Raw genomic sequence first — 22,694 nt, 5'->3', positions numbered from 1 at the left:
GCTGCTCCAATTAAACTGTCTTGTAAATAGTGAATCAACAATTGATCATTATTCACATACCCAGTCATCCTCCTACAGAACATCGTAATGTGGGCTTCTAGGCAAGTAGTCCCATTGTACTTCTCAAATTCTGGCATCTTGAATTTGTGAGGAAGCACCAAGTCTGGGACCAAGCTTAGATCTTTGGCATCAACCCTATGATACCCATCAGCATTCTCTAAAGCCTTGAACTTTTCCTCCAACCATTTGCAGCGATCTTCCAACTATCTTGCAGCCTCAGTTCTTAGATCCTCTTTTTCAGCCATGTCTAAGTCAGGAATGACAAGATTTGCAGGATTGTCACCCAAATTGAATCCTGAACCAGTTGGGAAATTCATGGGGATCCCAGTATCGACCGACCCTTGTTGGGGCCTTATAGTGACAGATGGCCTCCTAGGAAGTGCCTCGGTTTGTGTGTAGGCACGTGGGGTGGGGTGAAACTTGGAGCATGATCCTCACCTCCTCACCAGTAATTGCCATGCGAGCCTTTCCCTTCTCAGTGGCCCTCAGAAGTTGGGCCATCTCAGCCATCATGTTCCTTTGTGCCTCTAGCATTTCCTCCCTCATGTCGTTTTGCATCTTTGCCAATTGCTCTTGCAATTGGTCCTGCATGTCCTTCTGTAACTGTTCAAATCTTTGGTCCATGTTCTTAGTTTTTGCACGAGTTCTGTAGTGATGTGTTGCTTCCAGATTTTCTTTCTCTTACTCTCTTTCTCCCTATTAATTTTAACTAAATGGTCTTTCTATAAACTTGAATGCATATGATACAATGAGATGCTATGAAATGCAAATGCATGAATGCAAAAAGATGTCAATTCTGATTCAATTTCATTTTAGAAAACGTTATTTAAGGAACAAAAATCTTTTCATAAAACGGATTACAAATACGCTTTCGCCCGTAGGCCTAGAGTCTTAACCCTATCTAATAACAATGTTAACTCTCGTCCTCTGTCTGATGATGACTCATACATTATACTCAGCGTTCTAGCTTGTACTGCCAAATCTTGCAAGTGTTCAGCAACCTCTCGAATCTGAACTAAGGCTTCTCCCATGAGATAATCCCTATTTCTAACTTGATCCTGAAGATGGTGAAGTTCTCCCTTCCACTGTTCTTCTCTTGCCTCGAGCTGCTCAATCCATAGCTCATAGCCCTGTAGTGTTGCTTCCAACCTTCCGATATCATGTTTCATTTCCTCGATCTTATTCAAGCTTGCCTTTAACTCAATTGCAAGGTTACGACTTCGGTGATGATGAAGAGATCGTCCAAGTTCAGCCACCTTAATTTTTAATCATTGATTTTTCTTCTCTAGGGCCTGATTACGCGACTGCATCTCTTGGAACTTCTTCTCCCAATACTCGGCTTTGGCTCTTTCTTCCTGAATCTCTTGCTGCCACTGCTCTGGAGATCTCCCTAATCTGACCCTTTTCAACGTTACCTGGGCCTTTTTGTAGTGCGTCTTTAAATCATCTCGATCTTCCTCGATCTTTCTCTTTTCCTTTTTCACCTTCTCAACTTCCATCTTTTGAACATCGACGTTGAGACTTAAGCATATTTTTTCCTCTTCGAGCTTCTCAATCCTCTTTTCAATCTCTGAATTCTTTCTCTCGAACTCTTGCTTCATAACCTCCAACTCTGATGGAATCACTCATAAACTCTCTTCTAATGATCGAGCCACTCCCAAAATTGGCCTAGGGACATTATCGTTGACTCTCCTACTAAACCACCCTTTATACTCAAGGATTAACCTCGAGCCTTCAGTCAAGATCTTCATACAGAAAGGCTTCTTCCAAGCCTTAGAAATCTCTCGCATCTTCTTCTTATAGTGATCTCCTTTATAAGAGAAATCACTTTGAGCTAGACCCTGTGTAACCGGTATGAACTGCCTCGCTCTATATTGCCTTAGAACAAGCAATGGTGCATATCCAACAACTCCCCAAATTCCTGGGAAAGAGACCCAGTCAAAATTTCCACAACGGTAAAGGACTTCACTAAGAACCAACCAAGGAGCCTTCCACATAACATTTTCCTCTCGAAGATTCTGAAGAATGTCTATCCACCTCTCCTCTGAAATGTCATCTCTCCTTGACATGCCTACTGCTTCTTTTAAGGGAGAATAACCCTCAAAGAATACTCGGCAAGGAACCTTATCAAGCTTCCAAAAATGACTGTGGAACCAAACAAACAGCAACTGTGCACATCCAATGAATCTACCTTCGCTGGCTCTCGGACATGCACTCAAAGATCTAAATGTCTCAGCTAGGATTGCTGGTACAGGTGTATTCTACTTATCAACGCGATCGAACAAATCCGCAACTGCCTCATCTATGTGCCCCAACGCCTTTGGGAAAATCACCATGCCGTAAATACTCAAAGCCAGGACGTCAACCCTTTTCTTTACGTCTGGATGTGTCGATATCAAATCCCTCAAAACGGCCCATGGAACACACTTACTATCACCCTTTTGTTGTATACGAGCTACAACCCACTGCTCACTCATCCCAGTAATCATCACCAACTTCTTTGCAAAAGTTGAAAGACTAGCAGGCCTAACATAAGCCTTGTAACCCTGAATCCTCGAGCAATGTAGTAAAGTCGTATACTCCTCCAAAGTAGGTGAAAGATCAACATCACCAAATGTAAAGCAACTATAAGCAGGGTTCCAGAACTGTACCATTGCTCGAAACAAGTGCCTATCTACTTTGACGTCTAGCAAATAGGGAAGGTCTCCATAATTCTGATAGAAAAGCTACTTAGCCTCGTCATCCCATTGGGCTCAAATGTTTCTCAGCTCCTGAAACTCATTCTGCGTTGAATTAATACGGGTGAAGTCCCATAACTCTGACGTATATCCCTCAGTGACACTATCTCCTTTCTCTAACTGGGTTTTCTCTGACCAGGTACAGACAGAAGCATTGTCCTCACTCTATCAAGATATTCATTCCTTATTACAAAACTTTCTAATCTAGAAATCGAGCTGTGAATCGACACCTTTAAATTCCAAATGACATGCAATGACAGCAAAATAAAAATAGGTCAGTATCATAAAAAAATGATAAACAAGTACTTACAAGGGTAGCTTACTAAAGGCTATCACTATCTTTCCTAAACTCTTTAAAGTTCACTATATGAGTTTTAGCTCTAAAGCCAGGGTACCTGAACCAGCAGATTCCTTGGTCTTCACCCATTATAGGTTCATATAGACCAAGTTTAGTTTAGGGGGACACATTTCCCTATGGCCATACGGAGATGAAAATCTCACGAAAACATAGGTACAGTATCCCGGAAGCAATCCACTAGCTCATACGAAGGTGAAAACCTTATGAAAGCGTAGCTTCTCACTTCCACTTAAGGGTGTGACCACAACGGTCATGCAAATGCAATGTACAGCAATAAGGTAACAAACATATGCAACAAACACATGTAAAAAGGATCCAATTTTAAATTTAAAAAACTTCCGACATTAAGATAGAAAATACTCAATTTCTTGGTTTGACTCTCTTAAGTCCCCAGTGGAGTCGCCAAGCTGTCGAAACCATTTTCTAAAGGGATGTTTGAAAAATGGGGATCGACTTTTGAAAAACGAAAATGGGAGTCGCCACCAACCTTTTTAGGTGTGATTGGATCACCTTATAAAACGTTTTGGTCTACGAAAATTAAGAAAACAGGTTCTGGAGTCGGTTACGTACGAGGAAGGATTAGCACCCTCGCAACGCCCAAAATTGGTACCAAATTGAATAGTTTTCTGTCTTAATATCAAAAATTTGAAAGGATTTAAAAATAGGATCCCTTTTTTAAAACAGGAATTATTTAAGTTGAAAAATCGAGATTCCCTAGCTCCGAAAGAATACAAACATCACATCCAGCATGATAGGACACGATATTCTTAAACTCTCGTAACTGAAATCATCTCGTGATTTACAAAATCTATTTAGCAGGATACTTTAGGCATTTACACAAATGGGAAATCGCAACCCAGCATGTTAGGGCACTATTTCTCGAATTCCTAAATACGAAAAATATTACCTCATTTTAGAAAAACTTTTGGATAAAATATGACAATTAAATGAAATATATTTTTTTAAAATAATGATTTGAGTAAAATTTTAAAAAAATGATTTACTAAGAGTAATACTAAAAAATTATTAAAAAATAAAAGAGTTTGATATGATACTAAAATTATTAAAAAATTAAAATATAGAAAAAAAATCAGGGAAACATGGATTAAATCAAAATAAAAAGGGTTGAAAAACGAAGATGAACAAAGAATAAAATAAGAACGTAAAAGGGAGAGAAATTAGAGTGAAAGCTCTCAAAAATTTTTATTATTTTCCAAAACTCCAGTGTGTTTACAATGAAGGGAGAGGCCTCTATTTATAGTTGAACCTCCTCAAATCCAACCGTATAGATCAATTACATCAACAGTTAAGATTAAAAGGTATCTACAAATTAAATCTCTAAGATTACAAAATCATATCTTCTAAGATTGCATATCATATCTAAGATTGCAATCATATCTAAGATTGTATCATATCTAAGATTGCATATCATTGAAGATTATATTTCCATATGAGTCAAGCTTGTAGATGGACCTTAAATCTTTTCAAGTAATGGGCCATTTCGATCGGGCCAAATTATATTTGTAATTCTGGACTGAACTTGGACTTTATTTTTTTTTTAGGTTTATTATTTTTGTTTTTGGACTTATTTCTGGGCCCGGGCAAAATTGAGTGTTTACACATATTATTATGTGATAGTTCTCTAATACACCAAGGGTTGAGAATGTATCACTAGCTCAAATACCCTAGGGGTATGAGTGTATTCTAATGTTGTGGAGGAATTGATGCATTTATGCTCGATTGGCACTTATGTACATATTCTTGTGTGTTGGTGGATTGATCCGTATATCCATCCTCGAACTTGAGTTGATTAATATAGGTAAAAAGAATAAAACAAATGTGAATTATAAATGATAATGGATTATGTTTAAAGTATTGATATTGAGATCGATTTATGTTATATGAAACAAGACAATAATATCTTGAGGGCGCGTCGACATTTTTTATATTTGATAATGTAATACAAATACCTTGAGTGATGTGAGCATCAAGGCCCAATTTCAAGAACATGAACATGATGGGTTAGCTTTCTCAAGGCCCAATTACTCATTCTTAGTCCAAACTGATTAGAGCCCAATTTAATGTATTGGTCCAAGAGTTTGTGACAAGAGGCCTTCAAAGAAGTGTTTTTGAGAGGTTAAACATTTAAGACTCCATTTTGAGGCAAACTTGACCCATGGATGCAAACTTGAAAGTTGAACTTGATTGGACGATATTTCTAAGCTTGAAAGAGTTAAAGTATTAAAGTGAGCAACTCAAATGCATACTCCTTTTAATGTTAGACCATTTGAAGCTCATTTGGATCACTTGAAGATTTTGTTGCTTTGTTTTTTCTGCCTAATCTGTCAATTGTCCAAATAGAAAGTTTATTTTTAAGCCTAAATTAATTTACTTTCTTATAAATTTGGTCCATGCATAACTCCCATAAAGCTGATCAGATTCATTTAATCTTTTCTTCATTCTTTAAGTTTCTTAGGACGAAAGAGTTACATTTCATAGTTGTCTACATTTTTAGGCTCCATTCCATGGATTTGGTTTTTTCTTATCCATCGACATATTTTTAGGCTAGTTTTTGGGGATCTATTTTTTTTCAACTCCCTTTTTGTATAAAAGGAGGTAGTTACCCACCATAGAGGGACACAACTTTAATTTGAATAAAAGTACTCTTTGAGTTCTTCTCATGTTGTAAGAAATATATTCTTGTTCTTTTAGAAGAGTTTTCAACTTAATCTACTTCAGGATTATTGGTAGGAGTGTTTTACCCTTTGGCTTGTCAAGTTATCTAACTTGAAGGTTTGATTAAAGCCATTTGTGGAGTTTATTGAAGCTTGTTCTTCATGGGATTCCATTGGATATCTTTCTTCCTCATCTCATCATCATCTTTTTTATCACCCTTCAATTTTCCATCTTTCTTAATTTCTTCTTAATTTTTTATTCGTGAATAGTTCCTAATTTATTTATCTTTTAATTTTAGATTCAAGAATTTAGATGCAACATCATCTTTTTGGAGAACAAGATTCAACTTTTCTCTTTCCAAAATCCATCAAATTAAGGTAAAATTTATCTCCTCTTGTTTCAATCCCTTTCTTTTCAAATATGTTTTATTTTCATTCTTTCTAATTGTTTGTTTGTGTAATTTTTAGATTCAAATTCTAAACATTTTCAGCAACTTGAAATCAATCCATCTGTTGCCTTTTATCATTTGGTATCAGATTTTGGGACGTTCTTGATATCATTGCTATGCTAAAATTGCATTCTTACTAGACATTACTTAGGTGCCTCTCAAATAAGTTGTTTTATATTGAAATTTGGACCGTTTTGTTCCAAAGGTGGGTAAACTTGTTCTTTTTTACCCCCAAACTTTTTTCTTGGTAGTTTTCAATTGTATTTCATTGAAGAAAAATATTTGCACACACAAAAAAAAAGATAAAAAAATCATCCTACACATTTTGCACCCAAAATTTTTGGATTTGGTTGTCACCATTTGATGAGGCATATCATAATTTGTTTGTAATTTTAGCACATTGGAACACTTCAAACAAAAATTTTAAGTTGTTTCATAATTTTAGGGTTTCGAGGTTAAATTTGATTTTCTTTGACTCTTAGTATTAAGTTTTCATTTTCTTTAGCTTTCATTTGCTTCTATTACATTACCTAACATTTTTCTTATTTCTTGTGTTAGTAGGTATGATGTTATTTCTTCCTCCATGCAACTTCAAATCTTTAGTGTCGAGCTTTTTCTTCGTCTCCTAGTGCCTTAAGATTTCATTGTTAGTGAATTAACACCAATTTATCTTTTTGGAAGTTTATTTTTGAATTCACTTTAAAATTTACAAAATTTGATTTCTTAATTTTTTTTCTTTGCTTCCAAAAGTGTTATTTTTTGTGAGTGTTAACAGTGAGGTTTTTTTATTTAATATTTTCTTTGTTAAGTGTTTGTGGCTTTCAGATTCTTAAATGGAGAGACCTACATGTGCCACTTATGATAATCCCACATTCAAAAAGTGTCTGCAATGTAAATCAATTTCTTATTGCTCATCCAATTGTCAAACGGTACATTAGAAAGCTGGGCATATGATCAAGTGCTAGTTAAAGAATAGATGCTTACAAGAAAAGGAGAGTAAGAATGTTGTCATACCTATTTTTAAATGCTTTTGGTGTGTTAACAAAGGTTGTAGAAGTTTCAAATGTTTGATTCGATACCTACCCAAAGAAGAAAGCAAGTGTGACTTCATGTCTATTGTTGAATCTTGTTCTAGCGATAAAGTTATTTGTGATAGTGATATTTGTGAATTGAAAGAAATTGATAGTGAGAATTGTTTCCTAGAGTCCACGAATTTAGATAAGTTACAAACGCCATGTCCTTCTAAATATTTTTATTGTGATGAATTAAATATTCAAAACTTTTGTAAGAGGGAAATGGGAAGTGAGAATGATATTTTGTAAAAAGAATGAGAGCAAAGAGACATTGAGTAATAAAAGTCTAATTGTAGGTCCAACTTTGGTGAGTGGAAATATTCATGAGGTAAAACTCAAGAGATATGAAAAAGAGATGAGAGGTCATTTTCAACTACCCTGAAATGGAGTTTTCTAAGAAATATATTTCCTTTTGTAACACCCCAAACCCAGCCTAGACATTATGGCCTAATCTGAGGATATTATGAAGAAAAGTTACAAACCCGACCTTTTCATTTTCAAACCTTCGTGTAACTTGTTACTAAAAGAGTCCACTTTTTTAAAAACATATTGTTATATTTATGAGTTAAAACCATCAATTGTTTACATTTTCAAATAAATCAGATAATTTGTAGCGGAGTTTCTTAAAACATATATATTGGTAAATCAATTTTGTTTCCTTGAAAATCGTTATTTTCAGAAAAAAAATTGTCGTTTTATCAATCGTTATGCTAGAATGCCAAAATAAAAATATGAAACCAAAAATAGTCCCAAAAGTCTGGAGAGTCCAAATTATACAAAACTCTCAAAACATAAAATTTAAGTAAGCCAAATTAAAGCAAAAGTAGTTTTACGATAACGTGGACACAACCAAGCTCCCGTCGCACTGATCCGCCTAAGTCTGAGGGCTACCTAAAGTTATCAGACAGACAGAGAGTGAGTTTTGATAACTCAGTGTATAACACATGCATACACATAAATTCAGTTTCAATCTCATGGCAGAACAAATACAGACGTAAATCTTTTTGCAGAATTAGAATTATAACATAATCACATAGGTACAGATATGCAAAATCCTACCCCCATCCTCTACCCACCAACTCCGACCAACATAGCACACCACATAGGGTATAAAACACCCACCCAGCCCTACACACTACATAATGTTCATACGACACTTTTCAGATTAGTCACAACATTGCTGCCAATATATTGGCGAGATATCACCTTACACAGAATATTTCCTCCTCATAATATATAACCCGCCCCACAACCAGATACAGACAGAACATCAGATGAAACAAAATAACAGATACCAGAACGTATATCACATGCATGCTCGTATAATAAATACTAAACATGCTCATACAGAACAAAACAGATCATACATATCATATTACGCAATACTAATGTAAATTTTATTTACGTTAATTTCAATCTCACAGAGTGATAGATTTCATGCTTTAAGGCTTATTCCTCACATATGGACCTACGTAAGGCCCACAGTCGATCGGGACGACATGTACGACCCTACGGAAAAATTTTGAAATTTGGGCCCATACGCCTTTGTGGCTCACACGGCTCAAAATGTCACACACGGCCTCGCACACGGCCTACCACATGGCCGTGTGGCGTCGACAAGCCCCAATTTCAGCTTTTGCTAATAACTTTTTTTTAAGTTTTTTGTTACACACTTGGCTCGATTTTGATGCAAATGTTCCCGCGAGATAACCAAAACCTGAAAATCGGTAATAGAACATCTAGAATCAATATTAATTCCACAATTTTAATCGAGTAACCTCTCGATTATAACGCAACCAAATTCAATTTTAACTCAAAATTTCACCTATAACCATTTCAAAACTTACTCATGTCCATGGTAGCCCCTAAGCTTTAATTCGTAACAAGAGAATTTCATATTTCTTGAATATCACTTAGCAATGATAATACACGGAGTCAACTTACACTTCAAACCTAATAAAGAAATATTAACAAAACTCCTACCAAAACAATATAAACCATTACTTACGGACACTTAGGGAATATTAGTTGCCCAAAAGAGAGTAGAACCAAAACCCAAGTGTTGATTCACATGGGGCAATTTGGGTAGGAAATCAAGTGAAAAAGAAAAAAAAACAAAGAAAAAGATGGAGAAAGAAGAAAGTGGGAAGTAGGGGAGGAACGTGCAATTTGGGAAGGGAATTTTGGGAAAAAGGAAATTAAAATAAAAATAAAATAACAATTAACTAATCTCATATCCCCTCAACCCTTATAATTTAGCCACTAATTCAAATTTAAATCGACTCCACTACCCAGTAACCCCCAAATCCCATCCATATCCACACCTTTCCAAGAGTTACATTTTAACTCAATCTCCTCTATCATAAAAGCACAAAAATACCCAAAATATCCTAATCGGAATAGTAGTTTTGAGACCACAAATTTGAGTCAGAAAAATATTTTATAATTATTTTTGGTGTCTATAGTATGTGAATTGATATGTGTGAAAGTTTCGTGTGAAAATTTTATCGTTTGTGTGCTTGATTAAATAAAAGGACTTAATCGTGTAAAATGTAAAAGTTATGGTTTAATTGATTATGTGTTGAATTGATGTGTTCTTTTAATATGGGGTCCTTATGTTGATAATATACTATTGAAATTATAGACGGACATAAAAACCTAAGGTTAGTGAATTTTAAATGAAACTAAAAAGGCTAATTTAGTAATTATGAAAATAAATGATAATATAATAAAACATAAAATTAAAACCATGCATGTTCATCTTATTCATGGCCGAATATTGACAGAAAAAGAAGCCATGGTTGTATAAACATTTCAAAACCTTTCGTTTTCCACGGTCCACCTCCGAAACTGGTTTATCGGGGTCTATATCAGCGAAAATAGATTATCAATACCTCACATTGTTCATTTCCGGACTAAAACTTATCCTACGGCAAAATGATCATTTTTCCCCTAACCTTTCACACTTTTTACAATTTAGTCCTAAGGCTTGTATAATGAAATGCATGTAATTTCTTGGCTACCAAAGCCTAGCCGAATATTTTTCATACTTATGGCAGCCCACATTTTCCTTCATTTCACCTTTTTACGTTTTTGAGATGGTTGCTTCGAATACTAGCTAGCCCATGCTTGAATTTTTGAATTGGTTGTGGATTTTTTGATTTGCCATTGACGAGTGGTGATGAAAAATAAATTTTTGTTGTTAGATTATTAAGTTTACTTAAGTGCTTTTTGGTAAAAATGTGTATTAAGGATTAAATTGAGAAATTTGTAAATTGAAGGGTAAAAATGTGAAATGGTTATGAAGTATGATTCGCCTAGGTGTTAAGTGGCTAGTGAAACATGACTAGTTTTGGTTGGTTATGTAATTAATATGTGCAAATTTTGATTTATATGATTGAACTAATGATTGCTATTCGAGTTTCAAAATTCTTGGAAATAAACTGATATATATATATAGATATTGTACTTGTAAATGTATTATATGAACGTGTTGAGTTGTGTTTCGTTCGGTAATGCCTTGTAACCTTAATCTGGCGACGGATACAGGTTAGGGGTGTTACAAAAGCAGTCACCCACTAGGATAGGTCACCTTACTTGAAACCATTTAAAAAAACAAAATAAAAACATAAGCAAAAATTAGGGTGCTACAACTCTCTCCCCTTAAAAGAAATTTCGACCTTGAAATTTACCTAACTCAAACATATGTGGATATTGCTATTGAATCGAGTCTTCAGGTTCTCATGTGGCTTCCTCTATGCCATGTACCGCCACAAGACCTTCACTAAATGAATAGATTTCCTCATTAAAACTTTAATGTCTCGATCCAAAATCTGGACCGGCTCCTCATTAACAGAAACAACATGAAATGGGTCTGACTGATACCACCTCAACATAGAGACATGAAACACATCATGGATATGGTCTAATTCCGAGGGTAGCTCTAACTGATAAGCAACTGGTCTCATACACTTCAAAATTCGATATGGCCCAATGAACCTAGGGCTCAACATACCATTACGTCCAAATTACAGAACCTTCTTCCATGGCGATACCTTGAGAAACACATAATCCTCCAAAGAATACTCGATGTCCCTCCTTTTCAAATTTGCATAAGACTTTTGTCGGTTAGATGCCGCTTTAAGATGATCCCGAATCAGTCTGACTGTGCCTTCAGTCTCAGAAACCAACTCTGGGCCCAAAACCCATCGCTCACCCAACTCAGTCCAACACAACGAAGTACAACACTTACGACCATAAAGAGCCTCGTAAGGTGCCATCTGAGTACTGGACTAGAAGCTATTATTGTAGGAAAACTCGGCTAATGGTAGAAAATCCTCCCAACTACCTTGAAAATTAATCACAGAACTCTGAAGCATATCCTTCAGTATCTGAATCACCCTCTCAGATTGATCATTTGTCTGAGGATGGAACACAGTAGTGAAATCCAATCTCGAACCCAGAGCCTCATGAAGTTTCCTCCAAAAATAAGAATTAAAGTGAAGATCTCTATCTAAAATAATCGAAATTGGTACCCCATGAAGTTTCACAATCTCAAAAATGTATATTTTGGCCAACTTCTGAAAAGAATAATCTACTCGAACAGGAATGAAATGGGTGGACTTGATCAACCGATCCACGATGACCTATACAGAATCCTTCTTAGTAGGTGTTAAGGGCAACCCACTAACGAAGTCCATAGTCACACGTTTTCATTTCCACATGGGAATCTCAATAGGTTGAAGCAAACCCGAAGGCAATTGATGCTCAGCCTTAACTTGCTGGCATGTCAGGTAATGAGAAACAAAGTCTGTCACTTCCTGTTTCAAACCAGGCCACCAGTATAGTTCACGAAGATCTCGATACATCTTATTTCCACCGGGATGCATAACATAAGGGCTACTATGTGCTTCCCATAGAATAAACTATCTTAAACTAGAATCATTTTATACACAAACTCGTCCTCAGAAACACAAGACCCCAGAGTTATTCAGCCCAAAGTCAGACGTAATACCATCCTTTACCTGATGGAAATGCAAAACCAGATAATCATCCCCCAACTGTTTATCCTAAATCTGATCAATCCAAGTCGGCTTAACTTGCAACTTGACTAGCAAACTCCCATCATCAAATAGACTTAGGCGAGCAAACATCGTCCCCAAATCAGACATTACTTTACGACTAAGAGCGTCGGCCACCACATTGGCCTTACCGGGATGATACTCTATACTGCAATTGTAATCTTTGAGTAGTTCAATCCATCTATGCTACCTAAGTTCAACTCCTTTTGGGTAAAGAGGTACTTAAGGCTTTTATGATCAGTGTAGATGATACACCTCTCACCATACAGATAGTGCTTCCAAATCTTTAAAGTAAAAACCACGGCAGCTAACTCGAGATCATGTGTCAGATAATTCCTCTCATGTGATTTAAGTTATCGAAACACATAACCAAAACCTCACCCACTTGCATCGAAACACATCCCAAACCGACATGCGATTCATCACTATAAACTACAAACTCCTTACCAGATTTAGGTTCTATTAGAACAGGAGTCTGAGTCAAAATAGATTTGAGCTTCTCAAAGCTTGATTGCTACTCATCAGTCTAGACAAAAGGAGCGTTCTTACATAATAGCTTAGTCATAGGAGCTACAATTACCAAGAACCCTTCGACAAACCTCCAATAATAGCCCGCAAGACCCAGAAAATAGTGGATCACAAAAACATTCTTAGGTTGTTTCCAATCAAGTACAACCTCAATCTTTTTAGGATCAATTTGGATCCCCTCTACAGAAACTACATGTCCCAAAAAAGTTACTTCCTTTAACCAGAATTCACACTTGCTCAACTTAGCGTAGAGTAGTTTCTTTCGTAGAATCTAAAGAACTACTCTAAGATGCTCATCATGATCATTTTTGATCTTAGAGTATACCAAAATGTCATTGATAAGACTACAACAAACAGATCTAAATATGGCTGGAAAACTCGATTCATCAGTTCCATTAATGCAGTTGGAGCATTCGTCAAACCAAAGGGTATGACTAGGAACTTGTAGTGCCCATAACGAGTCCTAAAAGTAATCTTGTGAACATCAACTTCCTTAACCCTAAGCTGATGATACCCAGAACGGAGATCTATTTTAGAAAACACAAAAGCCCCACGACACTGATCAAACAGGTCATTGATCCTTGGAAGTGGATACTTGTTCCTCACCATTAACTTGTTCAACTGACGGTAATCGATACATATTCTCATGGTACCATCCATTTTTTTTTACAAACAAAACTGGTGCCCTCCATAGAGACACACTAGGATGGATGAATCCATAGTCCAAGAGCTCCTAAAGCTGAGCCTTTAGCTCCATAAGCTCCTTCTGCTCCATACAATAAGGAGCGATGGACACTGGAGCTATACCCGGTAGAAGCTCAATACCTAACTCAACTTCTCAATTCGGAGGTAAATCTGATAATTCATCGGGAAAAACATTCAAAAATTCCTTAATTGTTCAAATGTTCCCAACAGAAGAGTCCACAGAAACTGAATCACTTACAAAAGCCAGATACGCTTTACACACTTTCTGAACTGGTTTTTCGGCCATAAGAGCGGAGATCATATTTGATAAGTAATCTCGACGCTCACTGATCATAACCACCTCCACATCATTTTTAGATCTCAGAACTACCCTCTTGGTAGCATAATCCAAACTGACTCGATGCTTAACAAGCCAGTCCATTCCCAGAATCAAATCAAATTCTCAGACTGGTAGCTCCATCAAATTAGTTAAAAACACAACCCCTTGTACCTCTAACAGCACATTCCTATACAGTCTATTCACCAGAACATATTCACCCAACGGACTCAATATATAAATCTCACTAGAAGTGCTTTCAACAGGAATCCCCAAGTTTAAAGTAAAAGAACTATATCATAGGAATGTGTTGACCCTATGTCTATCAGTGCAAAATAAGGGGCATTAAATATAAAGAATGTACCCGTAATCACATTAACGACATCCTCACGATGTCAAGTAGCATAAACCAATACAAACTACATCACCTTAGTCTGATTAGCACATTTGTCTCTATCCTCTACCAATACCATTACCACATTTGGCTGGACTACGACCCCTAGGCGGTTGCTAAACTTCCTGCTAAGGCTAAACAAAACCCAAAGCTAGAGCTTGCATCTGATTAGAACGTTATTCGTAATCTCTAATACAGTGCTCCCTCGACTCACATCCCAGGCACGCTCCCAACCTCCTCCAACACTCGCCCAGATAGCGTATACTACAATCACTACACGGTTGAGCCATAGTAGGAGCAACTAGAACTCTAACATTAGAAGACCCATCAGATTTGGCTCGCTTCTTAGGCCTCTAAATAGAACTAAAGGGCTCTAAATCCCTCTTATTCTTACCTTTCTCACGGTCTCTATTCTGACGTTCAACGCACTAAACCTCTTTGGTGATCTTTACATTGTCCACCAAAATGGTGAACTCTCACTCTTTCTGTAGAGCTATCAGGACTCTTAGATTATCCCTTAGACCATCCTCAAAACAGACACATTTCTCATACTCAGACGCCTCCATCTCACGAGCTTAACGACTCAATCTTAGAAATTCGGTCTCATACCTGGCCACTATCTTATACCTCTGAGTGAGGTTCATGAACTAGCGTCTGCAAGTATCCACATAACTCGCCCCCACATATTTCCTCTAGAATGCAGTCTTAAAATATTCCTATTTAACCCGATCTAGCTAAGTACCCTCCTCAACTGTTAACCACCACAATATGCCTCATCGCAAAGCAGAGATACTGTACCCTTCAATTTTTACTTAGGGGTGCAGTCATTATAATTCATTATCCTCTTGGTGGCCTCTAACTAGTATTCGACCGCAATTGGGGAGACTCCAGTGACACCCTTAAACAGCTCAGCACCATTAGACCGGAGTTATTTAGTTACCAACCCATGGCTCCTAGAACTAGAATAGGACTCAACGACCCTCTCCAACACTCTTAGTATGGCTTGGGACAATGCATTGTCCCCAGCCGAACGACTATGAGACTCGGTCTCAACAGTAGGTGTAGTCGGTGTCTCGCTTGTATCCACATTAGGCATACTGCCTATCGAGGATGACTCAGCTCGAGTCCCTCTACGGTGCCCGCCACGTCTACAAGTACGACGACCATGCATTCCACGAGTACTCATCTTATTCAAAGTTTTATCTACATTATGAAGTTTTATGAATCAGTTTCAGTATTTATTAGCAATGTTTTATGCTCCAATTAATTATCAGAAGTACTTTCAGAAAGTTCAGAAATTTTAGTTTTTAACTAACTATATGCAGTTTTAGACATTTCAGAGATTTCTAACTACAATATTTCTAAGTTAAAAGTACTTACAGGATTGGCACCAGAGACTTAGTGTGTCACATACTTACTTTCAGATTAAAAATAAACTTTACTCAAAAAAATAGTTTTTACAAACAAAATTTTTAACCCAAAATTTCACAACTCGAGTTTTGCAACCTGACTCTGATACCACTAAATGTAACATCCCAAAACTGACCTAGATATTATGGCCGAATCTGGGAATATTACAAAGAAAAGTTATAAATTTGACATTTTCATTTTCAAACCTTCATGTAACTTGTTTCTAAAAGAATGCACTTATTTAAAAACGTGTTGTTACAGTTATAAGTTAAAACTGTCAATTGTTTACATTTTCAAATAAATCAGATAATTTGTAGTGGAGTTTCTTAAAATGTTATATTTTGGTAAATCGATTTTGTTTCCTGTTATTTTCAGAAAAATTGTCGTTTTCATAGAAGTTGTTTTATCAATTGTTATGATAGAATACCAAAATAAAAATCTGAAACCAAAAACAGTTCGAAAAGTCCAGAGAGTCCAAATTATACAAAACTCTCAAAACATAAAATTTAAGTAAGCCAAATTTAAGAAAAACTAGTTTTATGACAACGGAGAAACAACTGAGCTCTCATCTCACCGACCCGCCTAAGTCAGAGGGTTACCTGAAATTATTAGATAGACAGAGAGTGAGTTTTGATAACTCAGTGTGTAATGAAAAACGGAGATCAGTAAAAGCCAAAATTAGGGACTTTCGACGCCATATGGTTGTGTACCTGGCCATCTGGTAGGTCGTGTGAAACACATAACTGTGTGACAGGCCGTGTACGAGGTCGTGTGGGCCACACGATCAAGGCCTTTTTGGGCATATGGGCCCAAATTTTAAAATTTTCCCCTAGAGTCATACATGTCGTCTCGATCGACTGTGGGCCTTTCATAGGATCGGTATGTGTGGTATAAGCCTTAAAGCATAAAACCTGCTACTTTGTTCAATTGAAATTGACGTAAATAACATTTATATGAGTATTATGGAACACGGTATGTATGATCTATTCTGTTATGTATAAGCATGTGTAATATTTGTTATACAAGCATGCATAATATGTTAACTCTAGTATTTGTTAATCTGTTTTATCTGATATTATGTCTGTATTTGATGATGGCGTGGGATTTGTATTATGAGGAGGAGGTGTTCTGTGTGAGGCAATATCTCACCTATATACTGGTAGCACTGTTGTGATTATTCTGAAAAGTGTTGTATAGACACTGTGCGGTGTGTAGGGCTGGATGGGTGTTTTATACCCCACGTGGTGTGTTAGGATGGTTAGAGTTGGTGTGTAGAGGATGAGGGTAGGATTAGACATGTCTGTATCTGTATAATTTTGATTCTGCAAAAGATTGAATTTGAATTCTGTTTACATAAATGCGTTACACACTGAGTTGTCAAAAACTCATTCTCTATTTGTCTATTATGTTTAGGTAACCTTCAGACTTAGGCAGGTTGGTGCGACGAAAGCTCAGTTGTGACCACTATTCTGTAAACTTCATTTTCATAAAATTTACCTAACTTTATGATTTTTGAGAGTTTTGTAATTTTGGGACTCTCCAAACTTTTTGGATTGTTTTTAGGTTTAAACTTTAATTTTGGTTTCTAGCATAGTGACTGATAAAACGGTAATTTTGAAGGCAACGGTTTTTCCAAAAATAACGGTTTCCAAAGAAACACCGCTGTAAGACATTTGATTGAATTTGAAAGACGTAAACGAACAACAATTTTAAACTAAATAATTATATCAATATGTTTTCCAAACAATTCAGACTTATTAAGTAACAACAGTTTAGGATGATTTACAAACAACAAGGAAGTCGTTTTATAAATTTTCTTCGTAACACTTACAGATTCGGCCATAATGTTTGCGCCGAGTTTGGGGTGTTACACCTTTGTTTTAGGAATTTGTTAATCCACTTAAAGAGCTCAACTAAATTACTCCAATATGATAAAGAATATTTCTTGTTTGACCAAAAACAAGATTCGATGACGAATCTTTTTTAGGAAAGAGGGAATGATGCCAGCATCAAGGCCCAATTTCAGACACATAAACATGATGGGCTTAACTTTACTCAAGGCCCAATTAACCGTTCTAAGTCTAAATAGATTAGAGCCAAATTAAATGTATTGGTCCAAGAGTCCATGACAAGAGGCCCTCAAGGAAGTGGTTTTGAGGGGTTAAACATTTAAGACTCCATTTTAAGGCAAACTTGGCCTATCGATGCAAACCTAAAAGTTGAACTTGTTTGGAAGATATTTTTAAGCTTGAAAGAGTTAAAGTATTAAAATGAGCAGTCCAAATGCACACTCTTTTGAATATCAACTCATTTGAAACTCATCTGGATCACCTGAATACTTAGTTGCTTTGTTTTTTTGGCCTAATCTATCAATGGCTCAATTAGGAAATTTATTTTTAAACCCAAGTTAATTTTTTTTCTTGTAAATTTGGTCTATGACAACTCCCATAAATTCATTTAGTCTTTTATTTCCTCTTTAAGTTTCTTAGGAAGAAAGAGTTACTTTCATAGTTGTCCACAATTTTAGGCTACATTCCAAGTATTTTTTTTTCTTAGCCATTCATATTCTCTAAGCTAGTTTTTAGGGATTTGTTTCTTTTTTTTTCAACTCCCTTCTTGTATAAATGATTGTGCCACGGCGTACAAACACTGAGAAAATAATTAGCACAAAATATATAGATTTAAAAGCAGCTTTTAATACAAGTGTGACAGGTTAGTTATAATATTTATATGTGTTACAATAGAAAGCACGAAGTATTCCAATGATCAAACCTAAGGGATTGTCAAATTGGTAAATGTGTTTTTCAAATTAATTACAAGTTAAGAAATTACTAATCTAGTTGAGTTGGAAATTATTAGTGCAACCAAATAAGATAATATTTAAGATAATTCTAAATTAATAAATAAAAATATTAAACTAAATTTATTGCTTTCTACTAGAAACAATGCAAATGGATTGAAATGAAGGTTGAATAATTCATGGATTACTAACCAAGCTAATAAACCTATGATGATTATATCGTTTGCCACTCTTAGCTGGGAATATTCTCTTGGTCTTATCCTAAACTAAAAGATATCACCTAAACTCTCTTCTCAGTCTCACTTAGGCATATAGATCTTTTCTTGATCTCACTATTCTGCACAAATATATCAAAGTTCTACATGATAGAGTCTCATCTTGGTCTCGTCTACCTAGATCTTCCACTAGAGGTGTCAATCTAGTGTAACATGCAATTTAATACACTTGAACAAATAACTAATCTAGGCATAGATAATAACTTATTTAAGTAACCTACTCATCAACCAACCAATAAAATGATTCAACATATGATTAAACTCGGATTCCATACAAGCATTTTAACAAACACATGGTAGGCATAAACTATAAAAGAGAAGCTTTTGAGAAAATGCTCATTAATAGATTGAAATCTGATGAAGCCCAAGAGTTTAATCTCTTTTCATCCACAAGGTTCCAACAAAAGTGAAGAAACAAAATTTCTACAACAAAAAGAAAAGAAAAAGAAAAGAAAAATGAAAACCTAAACTAAGAAAAGAAGAGTAAAGATTGTCTAATTTCTAACCTAATTTCTTACACTAGTCTAGCCACTTAAATAGTTGATATAACATGGTATTTATAGGCAAAAAGTGTTTAACCTAATATTGACAATTATGCCCTTAAATGAAAAGCGACTTAAGTTTGTTTGGACACAAAATTGCCTTACAATTCTTTTCACCCATCAAGCTTCGGTGTCGCGACACCCAACCTTTGGTATTGTAACACCCTCATTAGTTGGCTTCAAGGCTTGTTTGGGAGCTTCAATATTATTATTAGGACCTTCTAGTGTCGCGAACTTGGCAGTCAGGCGACCTAACTTCCTCACTTTGGTGTCTGGCCTTGAGGTTGTGACTTTGGTGATTTAGCATCACTACCATGGAGGTAGGTGTCATGAAATCACTCCCTTGATGTAGCGACTTCAAAGGCAAGCCACTTGAATTGCACTTTGCTGAAGTCCAACTCCTTGAGTAGTGATGGATGGATTGGTGTCACAACACCAAGACTATGGTATCACGACCTTAGCTACAGTGGAGATTTTTCTTCACATTTTTGCCTCAACCACATTCCTACACAAGCTCATTTCAACCATTAAATAGCCAATAACATAAATTTTTCATTTTGAGTTCCAACAAGTAAAAGAAATGCAATAAAACTAACTTCTAATATGAAATTTAATAAGAAACGAAGATTAACAAATAGTTTCATAAAACACTTGAGAACAATCTTTTTAAGTGTCAAAAAAACTTAATTTGGTGTATAGAAATACAAAAAATCAATAACAAGGGGTAGTCACCCACAATGAAGGGACCCAACTTTGATTTGGATAAAATTACTCTTTGAGTTTTTCTCTTTTTGCAAGAAATCTTTTCTTGTTTTTTTAGAAGATTTTTCAACTTGATCTTCTTCAAAACTATTGGTGGGAGTTCTTCACCCTTCGATTTTCAAGTTATCTAGCTTCGAGGGTCAATTAAGACATTAGTGGAGTTTATTGAAGCTTTTTCTTCAAGGGGTTTCATTGGATATCTTTCTTCCTCATCTCATCATCATTTTTTATCATCCTTCCATTTCCATCTCTTTTTATTTATTCGTGAATTGTTCCTAACTTATTTTTCTTTTAATTTTGGATTCAAGAATTCAAATACAACATCATCTTCTTGGAGAACAAGATTCAACTTTTCTCCTTCCAAAATCCATCAATCATTAACTAAAATTTATCTCTTGTTTCATTTTCTTTCTTTTCAAATCTATTTTATTTTCATTCTTTCTAATAATTTTTTTGTTTAATAAATGAATAATGTGGATTTTTATATGTCGAATAATGTTAATGTTCAAGTTGTTATCTTGTGTCATGACACATTGTAAATATGTTCTTTAGTATAATTTCATTTTATATACATATATATTGATTCCAAATTATGTTAGCATCATTGAGTAAACATTACTCGGAACACAGATTTGTTTGTTTCAATGCACAGATCTTGATCAATTTTTATAGTAGCTTGAAGGTTTGCAAAGCATCCAAGAGTCAATAGCTCGAATCGGATTAAGTTTGTGCCTATTTGTCTATAGATATAATTAATGGCGTGTACCCAAGTTAAGTTTTTTTTGGTTAAATGTTATTTTGATTGTTTTAATATTATTTGGATAGTAATAGACCTACAAGGTGTGATTTGATTTGTAACACCTCTCGCCTGACCCGATCACTGGGTTTAAGTTACGGGATGCTACAGTCATTGTAATTATATCATTTAAACAAACATCCATGTCATAAATACATTTATAATATGATATATAATTAAATTTGAGCCTTAATCAAGCTTAGAAAGCTCTTTTATAGACCCCGAGCGTGAAATAGGACCAAATTGCAAAGTTTTGAAAATTCAGGACTAATGTCATGATGTCACCTTCTCCACATTGTGACATCATCAAATAGTTTGTCATGTCAAGACATCAAGCCACTTGACATCGCGACGTCACATACTATCAGCCAGCGTTGCAATGAGAAGATGTGGTTGTTGAGAGAAGCACTCTATTTTTGGTATAAATTAGGCCATTTAGTACATATTTCATGTTGACCTTTCAATTAACTCAATTGGTGCTTATTTGCATCACATTTCTTTCATAAAAACATACAATAACATACTATAACAATGCATTAATCCATTACCTAATCAACCATTTCAAGATAGCTTTAATTGAAACATCAAAACATGCCAACTTAACTTATTCAAATTCAACTTATCAACCATACCATTAGCCATTCAATATCATCATTTTACCTATATCATTCCTACTCAAACATACTATTCGCATAGCTTACACATTACCAAACAATCAAATACAAGTAAGCATTAACCTTATTAGGAACCAAATATTATAAAGGATTCAAACTAGAACTATCATTCAAAGTAAACACAATCGGACTAAAACAATCAAAAGACAACCGAGTCTATCGTAGGATATTGTGGTCTTCGAGTTGATCTGATCGACAGGTTTCGCAATTCAACAATATATAAGGAGAATGAAAAGCAATGGGTAAGCGTAACGAATTTTCAGCAAGTCCATATGAAATTTACTTAACTTACTTGAACATTTCAACAATTAGGCAAATAAAACACATTGGAGTTAAGCATAAAACCCCTTTGGCATCTTATACTTCTATATACAACTCCACAAATACATTAATAGGTTAGTTTTAATTTTCAAATCATGGGCTTATATTACAATCATACAAATATAACTTTCCATATATGTATAAACTAATTCATACTCAAATAGAAAACATTTATAGTTCTAATTCACATACGTTCATTTCAACCATTTTGTACTTGTTTAACATGTTTTCATTTCTGTTTTCGCCTAGAAAACCCTAGTAAATTGAACTCGAATACATGGGATTGATTTGCTAACACAAGTTGACATATTTGGGTTGCTCACACGAGCTTCGGACTAGGGTTGCTTAAACGAGCTTCAGAGAATCCGCAACACATGTTGGATCTCAAGCCAACGTACAAATCCTGATCAAACACTTGTTTTCCTTTTTTGGACCCTAATGGCATGTCATTTGTATCCTAATGATTTACCAAGTTCACTTGGGCACTGTTATCATTTCCATATCATTTCAAACCATGTAACATCATCAAATACATATCATTCAATCATATAACAATTTCACATCCATTTAGTACATCATTTCTATATGTAATAACCATATTTCTCATACGTTACGATTTAGTCCTTTAGATGCCAGAATCTTCAAATTTACGATTAACTTAAACTAATAGACATTATAAAATAATTCAAACAGCAACAAACAAGACGTCGAGGACTAATCCACAATTTTGCCTTTTC

General features: G+C 35.4%; 1 protein-coding gene across 1 annotated transcript; it reads right to left on the bottom strand.

The window, feature by feature from the left end:
• Positions 1-2,321: 2,321 nt before the first annotated feature.
• LOC107956422 (uncharacterized) lies at positions 2,322-13,622 on the bottom strand. The gene is made up of 3 exons (XM_016892100.2): positions 13,318-13,622; positions 12,453-12,582; positions 2,322-2,642 (listed from the first exon to the last, which is right to left on the bottom strand). The coding sequence occupies exons 1-3, from the start codon at positions 13,620-13,622 to the stop codon at positions 2,322-2,324; spliced, it is 756 nt and encodes a 251-aa protein (XP_016747589.2).
• Positions 13,623-22,694: the final 9,072 nt, after the last annotated feature.

The sequence above is a fragment of the Gossypium hirsutum genome, chromosome A07 (assembly GCF_007990345.1).
Source record: "Gossypium hirsutum isolate 1008001.06 chromosome A07, Gossypium_hirsutum_v2.1, whole genome shotgun sequence".
NCBI classification, from domain to species: Eukaryota; Viridiplantae; Streptophyta; class Magnoliopsida; order Malvales; family Malvaceae; genus Gossypium; species Gossypium hirsutum.
Note: the sequence above shows the minus strand (reverse complement) of the source record. Positions and strands in the feature narration are given on the sequence as shown.